The 20,599-nt window shown below is 52.0% G+C and overlaps 1 protein-coding gene across 1 annotated transcript in view; it reads left to right on the plus strand.

The window, feature by feature from the left end:
• LOC139248103 (guanylate-binding protein 1-like) overlaps window positions 1-20,031 on the plus strand; it is a 49,098-nt gene extending 29,067 nt beyond the window's left edge. The window contains exon 5 of the mRNA XM_070871853.1: window positions 19,763-20,031. Within this exon, the coding sequence (XP_070727954.1) occupies window positions 19,763-20,031 (269 nt within the window). The remainder of the gene's footprint in view (window positions 1-19,762) is intronic.
• Window positions 20,032-20,599: the final 568 nt, after the last annotated feature.

Raw genomic sequence — 20,599 nt, forward strand, 5'->3', positions numbered from 1 at the left:
CCCCGACACAGCTCCTCGCCCCTGTCCCCTCGATCACAGCCCCCCCCTCACACAACCCTCGCCCCCCGCCCCCCACACATCCCCTCACCCCCCCCCTCACACATCCCCTCACACCCCCCCCACACAGCTCCTCGCCCCTGTCCCCTCGATCACAGCCCCCCCCTCACACATACCCTCGCCCCCCGCCCCCACACACAGCTCCTCGCCCCTGTCCCCTCGATCACAGCCCCCCCCTCACACATACCCTCGCCCCCCCCCTCACACAACCCTCGCCCCCCCCCCGACACAGCTCCTCACACCCCCCCCCACACAGCTCCTCGCCCCTGTCCCCTCGATCACAGCCCCCCCCCCCACACGTCCCCTCGCCCCCCCACACATACCCTCGCCCCCCCCCCACACAGCTCCTCGCCCCTGTCCCCTCGATCACAGCCCAACCCCACACATCCCCTCACCCCCCCCCCTCACACGTCCCCTCGCCCCCCCCTCACACATACCCTCGCCCCCCCCTCACACATACCCTCGCCCCCCCCTCACACATACCCTCGCCCCCCCCCCACACAGCTCCTCGCCCCTGTCCCCACGTCCACAGCCCCCCCCACACATCCCCTCACCCACCCCCTCACACGTCCCCTCACACGCCCCCCCCACACAGCTCCTCGCCCCTGTCCCCTCGAACACAGCCCAACCCCACACATCCCCTCACCCCCCCCTCACAGCCCCCCCCACACAGCTCCTCGCCCCCTCCCCCACACAGCTCCTCGCCCCTGTCCCCTCGAACACAGCCCCCCCCACACATCCCCTCACCCACCCCCTCACACGTCCCCTCACACCCCCCCCCCACACAGCTCCTCGCCCCTGTCCCCTCGATCACAGCCCCCCGCCTCACACATCCCCTCACACCTCCCCACACATCCCCTCACCCCCCCCCCTCGCACGTCCCCTCACAACCCCCCCCACACATCCCCTCACACCTCCCCACACATCCCCTCACCCACCCCCTCACACGTCCCCTCACACCCCCCCCCCACACAGCTCCTCGCCCCTGTCCCCTCGATCACAGCCCCCCGCCTCACACATCCCCTCACACCTCCCCACACATCCCCTCACCCCCCCCCCTCACACATCCCCTCACACCCCCCCCCCACACAGCTCCTCGCCCCTGTCCCCTCGATCACAGCCCAACCCCACACATCCCCTCACCCCCCCCTCACACCCCCCCCCACACAGCTCCTCGCCCCCTCCCCACACAGCTCCTCGCCCCTGTCCCCTCGATCACAGCCCCCCCTCACACATACCCTCGCTCCCCACACATCCCCTCACCCCCCACACATCCCCTCACCCCCCCACACATCCCCTCACCCCCCCACACATCCCCTCACCCCCCACACATCCCCTCACCCCCCACACATCCCCTCACCCCCCCCACACATCCCCTCACCCCCCCACACATCCCCTCACCCCCCACACATCCCCTCACCCCCCCACACATCCCCTCACCCCCCCACACATCACCTCACCCCCCACACATCCCCTCACCCCCCACACATCCCCTCACCCCCCACACATCCCCTCACCCCCCCCACACATCCCCTCACCCCCCACACATCCCCTCACCCCCCCCACACATCCCCTCACCCCCCCCACACATCCCCTCACCCCCCCACACATCCCCTCACCCCCCACACATCCCCTCACCCCCCACACATCCCCTCACCCCCCCCACACATCCCCTCACCCCCCACACATCCCCTCACCCCCCACACATCCCCTCACCCCCCACACATCCCTTCACCCCCCAACACATCCCCTCACCCCCCACACATCCCCTCACCCCCCACACATCACCTCACCCCCCCCACACATCCCCTCACCCCCCACACATCCCCTCACCCCCCACACATCCCCTCACCCCCCCACATCCCCTCACCCCCCACACATCCCCTCACCCCCCCACATCCCCTCACCCCCCCACACATCCCCTCACACCCCCACACATCCCCTCACCCCCCCACACATCCCCTCACCCCCCACACATCCCCTCACCCCCCCCACACATCCCCTCACCCCCCACACATCCCCTCACCCCCCCACACATCCCCTCACCCCCCACACATCCCCTCACCCCCCCCACACATCCCCTCACCCCCCACACATCCCCTCACCCCCCCACACATCCCCTCACCCCCCACACATCCCCTCACCCCCCCCACACATCCCCTCACCCCCCACACATCCCCTCACCCCCCCCACACATCCCCTCACCCCCCACACATCCCCTCACCCCCCCACACATCCCCTCACCCCCCACACATCCCCTCACCCCCCCACACATCCCCTCACCCCACACACATCCCCTCACCCTCCCCACACATCCCCTCACCCCCCCACATCCCCTCACCCTCCCCACACATCCCCTCACCCCCCCACACATCCCCTCACCCCCCCACATCCCCTCACCCCCCTACACATCCTCTCACCCCCCCACACATCCCCTCACCCCCCCACACATCCCCTCACCCCCCCCACACATCCCCTCACCCCCCCACATCCCCTCACCCCCCTACACATCCTCTCACCCCCCCACACATCCCCTCACCCCCCCCACACATCCCCTCACCCCCCCACACATCCCTTCACCCCCCATACATCCCCTCACCCCCCACACATCCCTTCACCCCCCACACATCCCCTCACCCCCCACACATCCCCTCACCCCCCACACACATCCCCTCACCCCCCACACATCCCCTCACCCCCCACACATCCCTTCACCCGCCACACATCCCCTCACCCCCCACACATCCCCCCCCCACACATCCCCTCACCCCCCACACACATCCCCTCACCCCCCACACACATCCCCTCACCCCCCCCACACATCCCCTCACCCCCCCACACATCCCCTCCCCCCACACATCCCCTCACCCCCCACACATTCCCTCACCCCCCACACATCCCCTCACCCCCACACATCCTCTCACCCCCCCACACATCCCCTCACCCCCCCACACATCCCCTCACCCCCCACACATCCCCTCACCCCCCACACATCCCCTCACCCCCCCACACATCCCCTCACCCCCCACACATCCCCCCCCACACATCCCCTCACCCCCCACACATCCCCTCACCCCCCACACATCCCCTCACCCCCCACACATCCCCTCACCCCCCCCCCACACATCCCCTCACCCCCCACACATCCCCTCACCCCCCCCACACATCCCCTCACCCCCCACACATCCCCTCACCCCCCACACATCCCCTCACCCCCCACACATCCCCTCACCCCCCCCACACATCCCCTCACCCCCCCCCACACATCCCCTCACCCCTCCACACATCCCCTCACCCCCCACACATCCCCTCACCCCCCACACATCCCCTCACCCCCCCACACATCCCCTCACCCCCCCACACATCCCCTCACCCCCCCCACATCCCCTCACCCCCCACACATCCCCTCACCCCCCACACATCCCCTCACCCCCCCCACACATCCCCTCACCCCCCACACATCCCCTCACCCCCCACACATCCCCTCACCCCCCCCACATCCCCTCACCCCCCACACATCCCCTCACCCCCCACACATCCCCTCACCCCCCACACATCCCCTCACCCCCCCCACACGTCCCCTCGCCCCACCCACACGTCCACACACCCACCCCACACGTCCCCACACACCCCCACCACACGTCCCCACACATCCCCACACACCCCCCCCCACACACCCCCCACACGTCCCCACATCCCCCCCACACACATCCCCACACACCCCCCACACACCTCCCCCCCACACACCCCCCACACGTCCCCACACCCCCCCAAAACACACCCCCCCACACACCTCCCCCCCACACACCCCCCACACGTCCCCACACCCCCCCCAAACACACCCCCCCACACCCCCCCCAAACACACCCCCCCACACACGTGCCCACACACCCCCCCCCGACACACCCCCCACACGTCCCCACATCCACCCCACACACATCCCCACACACCCCCCACACACCACCCCCCCACACACCCCCCACACGTCCCCACACCCCCCCCAAACACACCCCCCCACACACCCCCCACACACGTCCCCACACACCCCCCCAGACGTCCCCACACCCCACACCCCCCCACACGCCCTCTCGCCCCCCCCACACATTCCCACACACCGCACACACGTCCCATCGGCCCCCCTCATACGTACCACACCACACGTCCCATCGACCAGCATGTGTGTCCCCGCGTGTGTCCTCGCTCCCCAAACCCGCCACACGTCCATCAACCATCTGAGATGTCCCCTCAACCCGAGATATTCCCCTTGATACCCAATAACCCCGAGATGTTCCCCTTGATACCCAATAATCCCGAGATGTTCCCCTTGATACCCAATAACCCCGAGATGTTCCCCTTGATACCCAATAACCCCGAGATGTTCCCCTTGATACACAATAACCCCGAGATGTTCCCCTTGATACCCAATAACCCCGAGATGTTCCCCTTGATACCCAATAACCCCGAGATGCTCCCCTTGATACCCAAGAACCCCGAGATGTTCCCCTTGATATCCAATAACCCCGAGATGTTTCCCTTGATATCCAATAACCCCGAGATGTTCCCCTTGATACCCAATAACCCCGAGATGTTCCCCTTGATACCCAATAACTCCGAGATGTTCCCCTTGATACCCAATAACCCCGAGATGTTCCCCTTGATATCCAATAACCCCGAGATGTTCCCCTTGATGTCCAATAACCCAAAATGTTCCCCTTGATATCCAATAACCTCGAGATGTTCCCCTTGATACCCAATAACCACGAGACGTTCCCTTGATACCCAATAACCCCAGGATGTTCCCCTTGATACCCAATAACTCCGAGATGTTCCCCTTGATACCCAATAACCCCGAGACGTTCCCCTTGATACCCAATAACCCCGAGATGTTCCCCTTGATACCCAATAACCCCGAGATGCTCCCCTTGATACCCAAGAACCCCGAGATGTTCCCCTTGATATCCAATAACCCCGAGATGTTTCCCTTGATATCCAATAACCCCGAGATGTTCCCCTTGATACCCAATAACTCCGAGATGTTCCCCTTGATGTCCAATAACCCAAAATGTTCCCCTTGATATCCAATAACCCCGAGATGTTCCCCCTGATACCCAATAACCTCGAGATGTTCCCCTTGATACCCAATAACCCCGAGATGTTCCCCTTGATGTCCAATAACCCAAAATGTTCCCCTTGATATCGAATAACCCCGAGATGTTCCCCTTGATACCCAATAACCTCGAGATGTTCCCCTTGAAACCCAATAACCACGAGATGTTCCCTTGATACCGAATAACCCCAGGATGTTCCCCTTGATACCCAATAACCTCGAGATGTTCCCCTTGATACCCAATAACCCCGAGATGTTCCCCTTGATATCCAATAACCCCGAGATGTTCCCCTTGATACCCAATAACCCCGAGATGTTGCCCTTGATACCCAATAACCCCGAGAGGTTCCCCTTGTTATCCAATAACCCCGAGATGTTCCCCTTGATACCCAATAACCCCGAGATGTTTCCCTTGATACCCAATAACCCCGAGATGTTCCCCTTGATATCCAATAACCCCGAGATGTTCCCCTTGATACCCAATAACCCCGAGATGTTCCCCTTGATACCCAATAACCCCGAGATGTTCCCCTTGATATCCAATAACCCCGAGACGTTCCCTTGATACCCAATAATCCCGAGATGTTCCCCTTGATATCCAATAACCCCGAGATGTTCCCCTTGATACCCAATAACCCCGAGATGTTCCCCTTGATATCCAATAACCCCGAGATGTTCCCCTTGATACCCAATAACCCCGAGATGTTCCCCTTGATATCCAATAACCCCGAGATGTTCCCCTTGATACCCAATAACCCCGAGATGTTCCCCTTGATACCCAATAACCCCGAGATGTTCCCCTTGATACCCAATAACCCCGAGATGTTCCCCTTGATACCCAATAACCCCGAGATGTTCCCCTTGATACCCAATAACCCCGAGATGTTCCCCTTGATACCCAATAACCCCGAGATGTTCCCCTTCACACCCAATAACACCGAGATGTTCCCCTTGATACCCAATAACCCCGAGATGTTCCCTTGATACACAATAACCCCGAGATGATCCCTTGATATCCAATAACCCCGAGATGTTCCCCTTGATATCCAATAACCCCGAGATGTTCCCCTTGACATCCAATAACCCCGAGATGTTCCCCTTGATACCCAATAACTCCGAGATGTTCCCCTTGATACCCAATAACCCCGAGATGTTCCCCTTGATATCCAATAACCCCGAGATGTTCCCTTGATATCCAATAAACCCGAGATGTTCCCCTTGGTACCCAATAACCCCGAGATGTTCCCCTTGATATCCAATAACCCCGAGATGTTCCCCTTGATACACAATAAACCTGAGATGTTCCCCTTGATACACAATAACCCCGAGATGTTCCCCTTGATACCCAATAACCCCGAGACGTTCCCTTGATACCCAATAACCCCGAGATGTTCCCTTGATATCCAATAACCCCGAGATGTTTCCCTTGATACCCAATAACCCGAGACGTTCCCTTGATACCCAATAACCCCGAGATGTTCCCCTTGATATCCAATAACCCCGGGATGTTCCCCTTGATACCCAATAACCCCGAGATGCTCCCCTTGATACCCAAGAACCCCGAGATGTTCCCCTTGATATCCAATAAACCCGAGATGTTTCCCTTGATATCCAATAACCCCGAGATGTTCCCCTTGATACCCAATAACTCCGAGATGTTCCCCTTGATACCCAATAACCACTAGATGTTCCCCTTGATGTCCAATAACCCAAAATGTTCCCCTTGATATCCAATAACCCCGAGATGTTCCCCCTGATACCCAATAACCTCGAGATGTTCCCCTTGATACCCAATAACCACGAGATGTTCCCTTGATACCCAATAACCCCAGGATGTTCCCCTTGATACCCAATAACCTCGAGATGTTCCCCTTGATACCCAATAACCCCGAGATGTTCCCCTTGATATCCAATAACCCCGAGATGTTCCCCTTGATACCCAATAACCCCGAGACGTTCCCTTGATACCCAATAACCCCGAGATGTTCCCCTTGATATCCAATAACCCCGAGATGTTCCCCTTGATACCCAATAACTCCGAGATGTTCCCCTTGATACCCAATAACCCCGAGATGTTCCCCTTGATGTCCAATAACCCAAAATGTTCCCCTTGATATCCAATAACCCCGAGATCTTCCCTTGATATCCAATAACCCCGAGATGTTCCCCTTGATACCCAATAACCTCGAGATGTTCCCCTTGAAACCCAATAACCACGAGATGTTCCCTTGATACCCAATAACCCCAGGATGTTCCCCTTGATACCCAATAACCTCGAGATGTTCCCCTTGATACCCAATAACCCCGAGATGTTCCCCTTGATATCCAATAAGCCCGAGATGTTCCCCTTGATACCCAATAACCCCGAGATGTTCCCCTTGATACCCAATAACCCCGAGAGGTTCCCCTTGATATCTAATAACCCCGAGATGTTCCCCTTGATACCCAATAACCCCAAGATGTTCCCCTTGACACCCAATAACCCCGAGATGTTCCCCTTGATACCCAATAACCCCGAGACGTTCCCTTGATACACAATAACCCCGAGATGTTCCCTTGATATCCAATAACCCTGAGATGTTCCCCTTGATATCCAATAACCCCGAGATGTTCCCCTTGACATCCAATAACCCCGAGATGTTCCCCTTGGTACCCAATAACCCCGAGATGTTCCCCTTGATACCCAATAACCCCGAGATGTTCCCCTTGATATCCAATAACCCCGAGATGTTCCCTTGATATCCAATAACCCCGAGATGTTCCCCTTGATACCCAATAACCCCGAGATGTTCCCCTTGATATCCAATAACCCCGAGATGTTCCCCTTGATACACAATAACCCCGAGATGTTCCCCTTGATACACAATAACCCCGAGATGTTCCCTTGATACCCAATAACCCTGAGATGTTCCCTTGATACCCAATAACCCCGAGACGTTCCCTTGATATCCAATAACCCCGAGATGTTTCCCTTGATACCCAATAACCCCGAGACATCCCTTGATACCCAATAACCCCGAGATGTTCCCCTTGATACCCAATAACTTCGAGATGTTCCGCTTGATACCCAATAACCCCGAGATGTTCCCCTTGATACACAATAACCCCGAGATGTTCCCCTTGATACCCAATAACCCCGAGACGTTCCCTTGATACCCAATAACCCCGAGATGTTCCCCTTGATACCCAATAACCCCGAGATGCTCCCCTTGATACCCAAGAACCCCGAGATGTTCCCCTTGATATCCACTAACCCCGAGATGTTTCCCTTGATATCCAATAACCCCGAGATGTTCCCCTTGATACCCAATAACTCCGAGATGTTCCCCTTGATACCCAATAACCCCGAGATGTTCCCCTTGATATCCAATAACCCAAAATGTTCCCCTTGATATCCAATAACCCCGAGATGTTCCCCCTGATACCCAATAACCTCGAGATGTTCCCCTTGATACCCAATAACCACGAGATGTTCCCTTGATACCCAATAACCCCAGGATGTTCCCCTTGATACCCAATAACCTCGAGATGTTCCCCTTGATACCCAATAACCCCGAGATGTTCCCCTTGATATCCAATAACCCCGAGATGTTCCCCTTGATACCCAATAACCCCGAGACGTTCCCTTGATACCCAATAACCCCGAGATGTTCCCCTTGATATCCAATAATCCCGAGATGTTCCCCTTGATACCCAATAACTCCGAGATGTTCCCCTTGATACCCAATAACCCCGAGATGTTCCCCTTGATGTCCAATAACCCAAAATGTTCCCCTTGATATCGAATAACCCCGAGATGTTCCCCTTGATACCCAATAACCTCGAGATGTTCCCCTTGAAACCCAGTAACCACGAGATGTTCCCTTGATACCCAATAACCCCAGGATGTTCCCCTTGATACCCAATAACCTCGAGATGTTCCCCTTGATACCGAATAATCCCGAGATGTTCCCCTTGATATCCAATAACCCCGAGATGTTCCCCTTGATACCCAATAACCCCGAGATGTTGCCCTTGATACCCAATAACCCCGAGAGGTTCCCCTTGATATCCAATAACCCCGAGATGTTCCCCTTGATACCCAATAACCCCGAGATGTTCCCCTTGATACCCAATAACCCCGAGATGTTCCCCTTGATATCCAATAACCCCGAGATGTTCCCCTTGATACCCAATAACCCCGAGATGTTCCCCTTGATACCCAATAACCCCGAGATGTTCCCCTTGATATCCAATAACCCCGAGATGTTCCCCTTGATACCCAATAACCCCGAGATGTTCCCCTTGATATCCAATAACCCCGAGATGTTCCCCTTGATATCCAATAACCCCGAGATGTTCCCCTTGATACCTAATAACCCCGAGATGTTCCCCTTGATACCCAATAACCCCGAGATGTTCCCCTTGACACCCAATAACACCGAGATGTTCCCCTTGATACCCAATAACCCCGAGACGTTCCCTTGATACACAATAACCCCGAGATGATCCCTTGATATCCAATAACCCCGAGATGTTCCCCTTGATATCCAATAACCCCGAGATGTTCCCCTTGACATCCAATAACCCCGAGATGTTCCCCTTGATACCCAATAACTCCGAGATGTTCCCCTTGATACCCAATAACCCCGAGATGTTCCCCTTGATATCCAATAACCCCGAGATGTTCCCTTGATATCCAATAACCCCGAGATGTTCCCCTTGATACCCAATAACACCGAGATGTTCCCCTTGATATCCAATAACCCCGAGATGTTCCCCTTGATACACAATAAACCTGAGATGTTCCCCTTGATACACAATAACCCCGAGATGTTCCCCTTGATACCCAATAACCCCGAGACGTTCCCTTGATACCCAATAACCCCGAGACGTTCCCTTGATACCCAATAACCCCGAGATGTTCCCTTGATATCCAATAACCCCGAGATGTTTCCCTTGATACCCAATAACCCGAGACGTTCCCTTGATACCCAATAACCCCGAGATGTTCCCCTTGACATCCAATAACCCCGAGATGTTCCCCTTGATACCCAATAACCCCGAGATGTTCCCCTTGATGTCCAATAACCCAAAATGTTCCCCTTGATATCGAATAACCCCGAGATGTTCCCCTTGATACCCAATAACCTCGAGATGTTCCCCTTGAAACCCAATAACCAGGAGATGTTCCCTTGATACCCAATAACCCCAGGATGTTCCCCTTGATACCCAATAACCTCGAGATGTTCCCCTTGATACCCAATAACCCCGAGATGTTCCCCTTGATACCCAATAATCCCGAGATGTTCCCCTTGATACCCAATAACCCCGAGATGTTCCCCTTGATACCCAATAACCCCGAGATGTTCCCCTTGATACCCAATAACCCCTAGATGTTCCCCTTGATACCCAATAACCCCGAGATCTTCCCTTGATATCCAATAACCCCGAGATGTTCCCTTGATATCCAATAACCCCAAGATGTTCCCCTTGATACCCAATAACCCCGAGATGTTCCCCTTGATATCCAATAACCAAGATGTTCCCCTTGATACCCAATAACCCCGAGATCTTCCCTTGATATCCAATAACCCCGAGATGTTCCCCTTGATAACCAATAACCGAGATGTTCCCTTGATATCCAAGAACCCCGAGATGTTCCCCTTGATACCCAATAACCCCGAGATGTTCCCCTTGACATCCAATAACCAAGATGTTCCCCTTGATACCCAATAACCCCGAGATCTTCCCTTGATATCCAATAACCCCGAGATGTTCCCTTGATACCCAATAACCCCGAGATCTTCCCCTTGATACCCAATAACCCCGAGATGTTCCCCTTGATATCCAATAACCCTGAGATGTTCCCCTTAATAGCCAATAACCCTGAGATGTTCCCCTTAATACCCAATAACCCCGAGATGTTCCCCTTGATACCCAATAACCCCGAGATGTTCCCCTTGATATCCAATAACCCTGAGATGTTCCCCTTAATCGCCAATAACCCCGAGATGTTCCCCTTGATACCCAATAACCCCGAGATGTTCCCGTTGATACCCAATAACCCCGAGATGTTCCCCTTGATACCCAATAACCCTGAGATGTTCCCCTTGATACCCAATAACCCCGAGATGTTCCCTTGATATCCAATAACCCCGAGATGTTCCCCTTGATACCCAATAATCCCGAGATGTTCCCCTTGATACCCAATAACCCCGAGTTGTTTCATTGATATCCAATAACCCCGAGATGTTCCCCTTGATACCCAATAACCCCGAGTTATTTCATTGATATCCAATAACCCCGAGATGTTCCCCTTGATATCCAATAACCTCGAGATGTTCCCCTTGATATCCAATAACCCCGAGATGTTCCCTTGATATCCAATAACCCCGAGATGTTCCCCTTGATACCCAATAACCTCGAGATGTTCCCTTGATATCCAATAACCGAGATGTTCCCTTGATACCCATTAATCCCGAGATGTTCCCTTGATACCCAATAACCCCGAGATGTTCCCCTTGATACCCAATAACCCCGAGATGTTCCCCTTGATGTCCAATAACCCAAAATGTTCCCCTTGATATCCAATAACCCCGAGATGTTCCCCCTGATACCCAATAACCTCGAGATGTTCCCCTTGATACCCAATAACCACGAGATGTTCCCTTGATACCCAATAACCCCAGGATGTTCCCCTTGATACCCAATAACCTCAAGATGTTCCCCTTGATACCCAATAACCCCGAGATGTTCCCCTTGATATCCAATAACCCCGAGATGTTCCCCTTGATACCCAATAACCCCGAGACGTTCCCTTGATACCCAATAACCCCGAGATGTTCCCCTTGATATCCAATAACCCCGAGATGTTCCCCTTGATACCCAATAACCCCGAGATGTTCCCCTTGATGTCCAATAACCCAAAATGTTCCCCTTGATATCGAATAACCCCGAGATGTTCCCCTTGATACCCAATAACCTCGAGATGTTCCCCTTGAAACCCAATAACCACGAGATGTTCCCTTGATACCCAATAACCCCAGGATGTTCCCCTTGATACCCAATAACCTCGAGATGTTCCCCTTGATACCCAATAACCCCGAGATCTTCCCTTGATATCCAATAACCGAGATGTTCCCTTGATACCCAATAATCCCGAGATGTTCCCTTGATACCCAATAACCCCGAGATGTTCCCCTTGATACCCAATAACCCCGAGATTTTCCCCTTGATGTCCAATAACCCAAAATGTTCCCCTTGATATCCAATAACCCCGAGATGTTCCCCCTGATACCCAATAACCTCGAGATGTTGCCCTTGATACCCAATAACCACGAGATGTTCCCTTGATACCCAATAACCCCAGGATGTTCCCCTTGATACCCAATAACCTCGAGATGTTCCCCTTGATACCCAATAACCCCGAGATGTTCGCCTTGATATCCAATAACCCCGAGATGTTCCCCTTGATACCCAATAACCCCGAGACGTTCCCTTGATACCCAATAACCCCGAGATGTTCCCCTTGATATCCAATAACCCCGAGATGTTCCCCTTGATACCCAATAACCCCGAGATGTTCCCCTTGATGTCCAATAACCCAAAATGTTCCCCTTGATATCGAATAACCCCGAGATGTTCCCCTTGATACCCAATAACCTCGAGATGTTCCCCTTGAAACCCAATAACCACGAGATGTTCCCTTGATACCCAATAACCCCAGGATGTTCCCCTTGATACCCAATAACCTCGAGATGTTCCCCTTGATACCCAATAACCCCGAGATGTTCCCCTTGATATCCAATAAGCCCGAGATGTTCCCCTTGATACCCAATAACCCCGAGATGTTCCCCTTGATACCCAATAACCCCGAGAGGTTCCCCTTGATATCTAATAACCCCGAGATGTTCCCCTTGATACCCAATAACCCCGAGATGTTCCCCTTGACACCCAATAACCCCGAGATGTTCCCCTTGATACCCAATAACCCCGAGACGTTCCCTTGATACACAATAACCCCGAGATGTTCCCTTGATATCCAATAACCCCGAGATGTTCCCCTTGATATCCAATAACCCCGAGATGTTCCCCTTGACATCCAATAACCCCGAGATGTTCCCCTTGATACCCAATAACCCCGAGATGTTCCCCTTGATACCCAATAACCCCGAGATGTTCCCCTTGATTTCCAATAACCCCGAGATGTTCCCTTGATATCCAATAACCCCGAGATGTTCCCCTTGATACCCAATAACCCCGAGATGTTCCCCTTGATATCCAATAACCCCGAGATGTTCCCCTTGATACACAATAACCCCGAGATGTTCCCTTGATATCCAATAACCCCGAGACATCCCTTGATACCCAATAACCCCGAGATGTTCCCCTTGATACCCAATAACTTCGAGATGTTCCCCTTGATACCCAATAACCCCGAGATGTTCCCCTTGATACACAATAACCCCGAGATGTTCCCCTTGATACCCAATAACCCCGAGACGTTCCCTTGATACCCAATAACCCCGAGATGTTCCCCTTGATACCCAATAACCCCGAGATGCTCCCCTTGATACCCAAGAACCCCGAGATGTTCCCCTTGATATCCAATAACCCCGAGATGTTTCCCTTGATATCCAATAACCCCGAGATGTTCCCCTTGATACCCAATAACTCCGAGATGTTCCCCTTGATACCCAATAACCCCGAGATGTTCCCCTTGATGTCCAATAACCCAAAATGTTCCCCTTGATATCCAATAACCCCTAGATGTTCCCCCTGATACCCAATAACCTCGAGATGTTCCCCTTGATACCCAATGACCACGAGATGTTCCCTTGATACCCAATAACCCCAGGATGTTCCCCTTGATACCCAATAACCTCGAGATGTTCCCCTTGATACCCAATAACCCCGAGATGTTCCCCTTGATATCCAATAACCCCGAGATGTTCCCCTTGATACCCAATAACCCCGAGACGTTCCCTTGATACCCAATAACCCCGAGATGTTCCCCTTGATATCCAATAACCCCAAGATGTTCCCCTTGATACCCAATAACTCCGAGATGTTCCCCTTGATACCCAATAACCCCGAGATGTTCCCCTTGAGGTCCAATAACCCAAAATGTTCCCCTTGATATCGAATAACCCCGAGATGTTCCCCTTGATACCCAATAACCTCGAGATGTTCCCCTTGAAACCCAATAACCACGAGATGTTCCCTTGATACCCAATAACCCCAGGATGTTCCCCTTGATACCCAATAATCTCGAGATGTTCCCCTTGATACCCAATAACCCCGAGATGTTCCCCTTGATATCCAATAACCCCGAGATGTTCCCCTTGATACCCAATAACCCCGAGATGTTGCCCTTGATACCCAATAACACCGAGAGGTTCCCCTTGATATCCAATAACCCCGAGATGTTCCCCTTGATACCCAATAACCCCGAGATGTTTCCCTTGATACCCAATAACCCCGAGATGTTCCCCTTGATATCCATTAACCCCGAGATGTTCCCCTTGATACCCAATAACCCCGAGATGTTCCCCTTGATATCCAATAACCCCGGGATGTTCCCCTTGATACCCAATAACCCCGGGTTGTTCCCCTTGATACCCAATAATCCCGAGATGTTCCCCTTGATACCCAATAACCCCGAGATGTTCCCCTTGATACCCAATAACCCCGAGATGTTCCCCTTGATACCCAATAACCCCTAGATGTTCCCCTTGATACCCAATAACCCCGAGTTGTTTCATTGATATCCAATAACCCCGAGATGTTCCCTTGATATCCAATAACCCCAAGATGTTCCCCTTGATACCCAATAACCCCGAGATGTTCCCCTTGATATCCAATAACCAAGATGTTCCCCTTGATACCCAATAACCCCGAGATCTTCCCTTGATATCCAATAACCCCGAGATGTTCCCCTTGATAACCAATAACCGAGATGTTCCCTTGATATCCAAGAACCCCAAGATGTTCCCCTTGATACCCAATAACCCCGAGATGTTCCCCTTGACATCCAATAACCAAGATGTTCCCCTTGATACCCAATAACCCCGAGATCTTCCCTTGATATCCAATAAACCCGAGATCTTCCCCTTGATACCCAATAATCCCGAGATGTTCCCTTGATACCCAATAACCCCGAGATCTTCCCCTTGATACCCAATAACCCCGAGATGTTCCCCTTGATATCCAATAACCCTGAGATGTTCCTCTTAATAGCCAATAACCCTGAGATGTTCCCCTTGATACCCAATAACCCCGAGATGTTCCCCTTGATACCCAATAACCCCGAGATGTTCCCCTTGATATCCAATAACCCTGAGATGTTCCCCTTAATCGCCAATAACCCCGAGATGTTCCCCTTGGTACCCAATAACCCCGAGATGTTCCCCTTGATACCCAATAACCCCGAGATGTTCCCCTTGATACCCAATAACCCCGAGATGTTCCCCTTGATACCCAATAACCCCGAGATGTTCCCTTGATATCCAATAACCCCGAGATGTTCCCCTTGATACCCAATAGTCCCGAGATGTTCCCCTTGATACCCAATAACCCCGAGTTGTTTCATTGATATCGAATAACCCCGAGATGTTCCCCTTGATACCCAATAACCCTGAGATGTTCCCCTTGATACCCAATAACCCCGAGATGTTCCCCTTGATACCCAATAACCCCGAGATGTTCCCCTTGATATCCAATAACCCTGAGATGTTCCCCTTAATCGCCAATAACCCCGAGATGTTCCCCTTGATACCCAATAACCCCGAGATGTTCCCCTTGATACCCAATAACCCCGAGATGTTCCCCTTGATACCCAATAACCCCGAGATGTTCCCCTTGATACCCAATAACCCCGAGATGTTCCCTTGATATCCAATAACCCCGAGATGTTCCCCTTGATACCCAATAATCCCGAGATGTTCCCCTTGATACCCAATAACCCCGAGTTGTTTCATTGATATCCAATAACCCCGAGATGTTCCCCTTGATACCCAATAACCCCGAGTTATTTCATTGATATCCAATAACCCCGAGATGTTCCCCTTGATATCCAATAACCTCGAGATGTTCCCCTTGATATCCAATAACCCCGAGATGTTCCCTTGATATCCAATAACCCCGAGATGTTCCCCTTGATACCCAATAACCTCGAGATGTTCCCCTTGATACCCAATAACCCCGAGATGTTTTCCTTGATATCCAATAACCGAGATGTTACCCTTGATACCCAATAACCCCGAGATCTTCCCTTGATATCCAATAACCCCGAGATGTTCCCCTTGATACCCAATAACCTCGAGATGTTCCCCTTGATATCCAATAACCGAGATGTTCCCCTTGATACCCAATAACCCCGAGATCTTCCCTTGATATCCAATAACCGAGATGTTCCCTTGATACCCAATAATCCCGAGATGTTCCCTTGATACCCAATAACCCCGAGATGTTCCCCTTGATACCCAATAACCCCGAGATGTTCCCCTTGATATCCAATAACCCCGAGATGTTCCCCTTGATACCCAATAACCCCGAGATGTTCCCCTTGATACCCAATAATCTCGAGATGTTCCCCTTGATACCCAATAACCCCGAGTTGTTTCATTGATATCCAATAACCCCGAGATGTTCCCCTTGATATCCAATAACCTCGAGATGTTCCCCTTGATATCCAATAACCCCGAGATGTTCCCTTGATATCCAATAACCCCGAGATGTTCCCCTTGATACCCAATAACCTCGAGATGTTCCCCTTGATACCCAGTAACCCCGAGATGTTCCCCTTGATATCCAATAACCGAGATGTTCCCCTTGATACCCAATAACCCCGAGATCTTCCCTTGATATTCAATAACCCCGAGATGTTCCCCTTGATACCCAATAACCCCGAGATGTTCCCCTTGATATCCAATAACCGAGATGTTCCCCTTGATACCCAATAACCCCGAGATCTTCCCTTGATATCCAATAACCGAGATGTTCCCTTGGTACCCAATAATCCCGAGATGTTCCCTTGATACCCAATAACCCCGAGATGTTCCCCTTGATACCCAATAACCCCGAGATGTTCCCCTTGATATCCAATAACCCCGAGATGTTCCCCTTGATACCCAATAACCCCGAGATGTCCCCTTGATACCCAATAACCCCGAGATGTTCCCCTTGATAGCGAATAACCCCGAGATGTTCCCCTTGATACCCAATAACCCCGAGATGTTCCCCTTGATATCCAATAATCCCGAGATGTTCCCCTTGATACCCAATAACCCTGAGATGTCCCCCTTGATATCCAATAACCCCGAGATGTTCCCCTTGATACCCAATAACCCCGAGTTGTTTCATTGATATCCAATAACCCCGAGATGTTCCCTTGATATCTAATAACCCCGAGATGTTCCCCTTGATACCCAATAACCCCGAGATGTTCCCCTTGATATCCAATAACCGAGATGTTCCCCTTGATAACCAATAACCCCGAGATCTTCCCTTGATAGCCAATAACCGAGATGTTCCCCTTGATACCCAATAACCCCGAGATGTTCCCCTTGATACCCAATAACCCCGAGATGTTCCCCTTGATACCCAATAACCCCGAGATGTTCCCCTTGATATCCAAGAACCCGAGATCTTCCCCTTGATACCCAATAATCCCGAGATGTTCCCTTGATACCCAATAACCCCCAGATGTTCCCCTTGATATCCAAGAACCCGAGATCTTCCCCTTGATACCCAATAACCCCGAGATGTTCCCCTTGATACCAAATAACCCCGAGATGTTCCCCTTGATACGCAATAACCCCGAGATGTTCCCCTTAATCGCCAATAACCCCGAGATGTTCCCCTTGATACCCAATAACCCCGAGATGTTCCCCTTGATACCCAATAACCCCGAGATGTTCCCCTTGATACCCAATAACCCCGAGATGTTCCCCTTGATACCCAATAACCCCGAGATGTTCCCTTGATATCCAATAACCCCGAGATGTTCCCCTTGATACCCAATAATCCCGAGATGTTCCCCTTGATACCCAATAACCCCGAGTTGTTTCATTGATATCCAATAACCCCGAGATGTTCCCCTTGATACCCAATAACCCCGAGTTATTTCATTGATATCCAATAACCCCGAGATGTTCCCCTTGATATCCAATAACCTCGAGATGTTCCCCTTGATATCCAATAACCCCGAGATGTTCCCTTGATATCCAATAACCCCGAGATGTTCCCCTTGATACCCAATAACCTCGAGATGTTCCCCTTGATACCCAATAACCCCGAGATGTTTTCCTTGATATCCAATAACCAAGATGTTACCCTTGATACCCAATAACCCCGAGATCTTCCCTTGATATCCAATAACCCCGAGATGTTCCCCTTGATACCCAATAACCTCGAGATGTTCCCCTTGATATCCAATAACCGAGATGTTCCCCTTGATACCCAATAACCCCGAGATCTTCCCTTGATATCCAATAACCGAGATGTTCCCTTGATACCCAATAATCCCGAGATGTTCCCTTGATACCCAATAACCCCGAGATGTTCCCCTTGATACCCAATAACCCCGAGATGTTCCCCTTGATATCCAATAACCCCGAGATGTTCCCCTTGATACCCAATAACCCCGAGATGTTCCCCTTGATACCCAATAATCTCGAGATGTTCCCCTTGATACCCAATAACCCCGAGTTGTTTCATTGATATCCAATAACCCCGAGATGTTCCCCTTGATATCCAATAACCTCGAGATGTTCCCCTTGATATCCAATAACCCCGAGATGTTCCCTTGATATCCAATAACCCCGAGATGTTCCCCTTGATACCCAATAACCTCGAGATGTTCCCCTTGATACCCAGTAACCCCGAGATGTTCCCCTTGATATCCAATAACCGAGATGTTCCCCTTGATACCCAATAACCCCGAGATCTTCCCTTGATATTCAATAACCCCGAGATGTTCCCCTTGATACCCAATAACCCCGAGATGTTCCCCTTGATATCCAATAACCGAGATGTTCCCCTTGATACCCAATAACCCCGAGATCTTCCCTTGATATCCAATAACCGAGATGTTCCCTTGGTACCCAATAATCCCGAGATTTTCCCTTGATACCCAATAACCCCGAGATGTTCCCCTTGATACCCAATAACCCCGAGATGTTCCCCTTGATATCCAATAACCCCGAGATGTTCCCCTTGATACCCAATAACCCCGAGATGTTCCCCTTGATACCCAATAACCCCGAGATGTTCCCCTTGATAGCGAATAACCCCGAGATGTTCCCCTTGATACCCAATAACCCCGAGATGTTCCCCTTGATATCCAATAATCCCGAGATGTTCCCCTTGATACCCAATAACCCTGAGATGTCCCCCTTGATATCCAATAACCCCGAGATGTTCCCCTTGATACCCAATAACCCCGAGTTGTTTCATTGATATCCAATAACCCCGAGATGTTCCCCTTGATACCCAATAACCCCGAGATGTTCCCCTTGATATCCAAGAACCCGAGATCTTCCCCTTGATACCCAATAATCCCGAGATGTTCCCTTGATACCCAATAACCCCGAGATGTTCCCCTTGATATCCAAGAACCCGAGATCTTCCCCTTGATACCCAATAACCCCGAGATGTTCCCCTTGATACCAAATAACCCCGAGATGTTCCCCTTGATACGCAATAACCCCGAGATGTTCCCCTTGATACCCAATAACCCCGAGATGTTTCCCTTGATGCCCAATAACCCCGAGATGTTCCCCTTGATACCCAATAACCCCGAGATGTTCCCCTTGATACCCAATAACCCCGAGATGTTCCCCTTGATATCCAATAACCAAGATGTTCCCCTTGATACCCAATAACCCCGAGATGTTTCCCTTGATGCCCAATAATCCCGAGATGTTCCCCTTGATACCCAATAACCTCGAGATGTTCCCCTTGATACCCACCCCGAGATGTTTTCCTTGATATCCAATAACCGAGATGTTACCCTTGATACCCAATAACCCCGAGTTGATTCATTGATATACAATAACCCCGAGATGTTCCCCTTGATACCCAATAACCCTGAGTTGATTCATTGATATACAATAACCCCGAGATGTTCCCCTTGATATCCAATAACCTCGAGATGTTCCCCTTGATATCCAATAACCCCGAGATGTTCCCTTGATATCCAATAACCCCGAGATGTTCCCCTTGATACCCAATAACCTCGAGATGTTCCCCTTGATACCCACCCCGAGATGTTTTCCTTGATATCCAATAACCGAGATGTTACCCTTGATACCCAATAACCCGGAGATCTTCCCTTGATATCCAATAACCCCGAGATGTTCCCCTTGATACCCAATAACCCCGAGATGTTCCCCTTGATATCCAATAGCCGAGATGTTCCCCTTGATACCCAATAACCCCGAGATCTTCCCT

Source organism: Pristiophorus japonicus, unplaced genomic scaffold (assembly GCF_044704955.1).
Source record: "Pristiophorus japonicus isolate sPriJap1 unplaced genomic scaffold, sPriJap1.hap1 HAP1_SCAFFOLD_29, whole genome shotgun sequence".
Taxonomy (NCBI): domain Eukaryota; kingdom Metazoa; phylum Chordata; class Chondrichthyes; family Pristiophoridae; genus Pristiophorus; species Pristiophorus japonicus.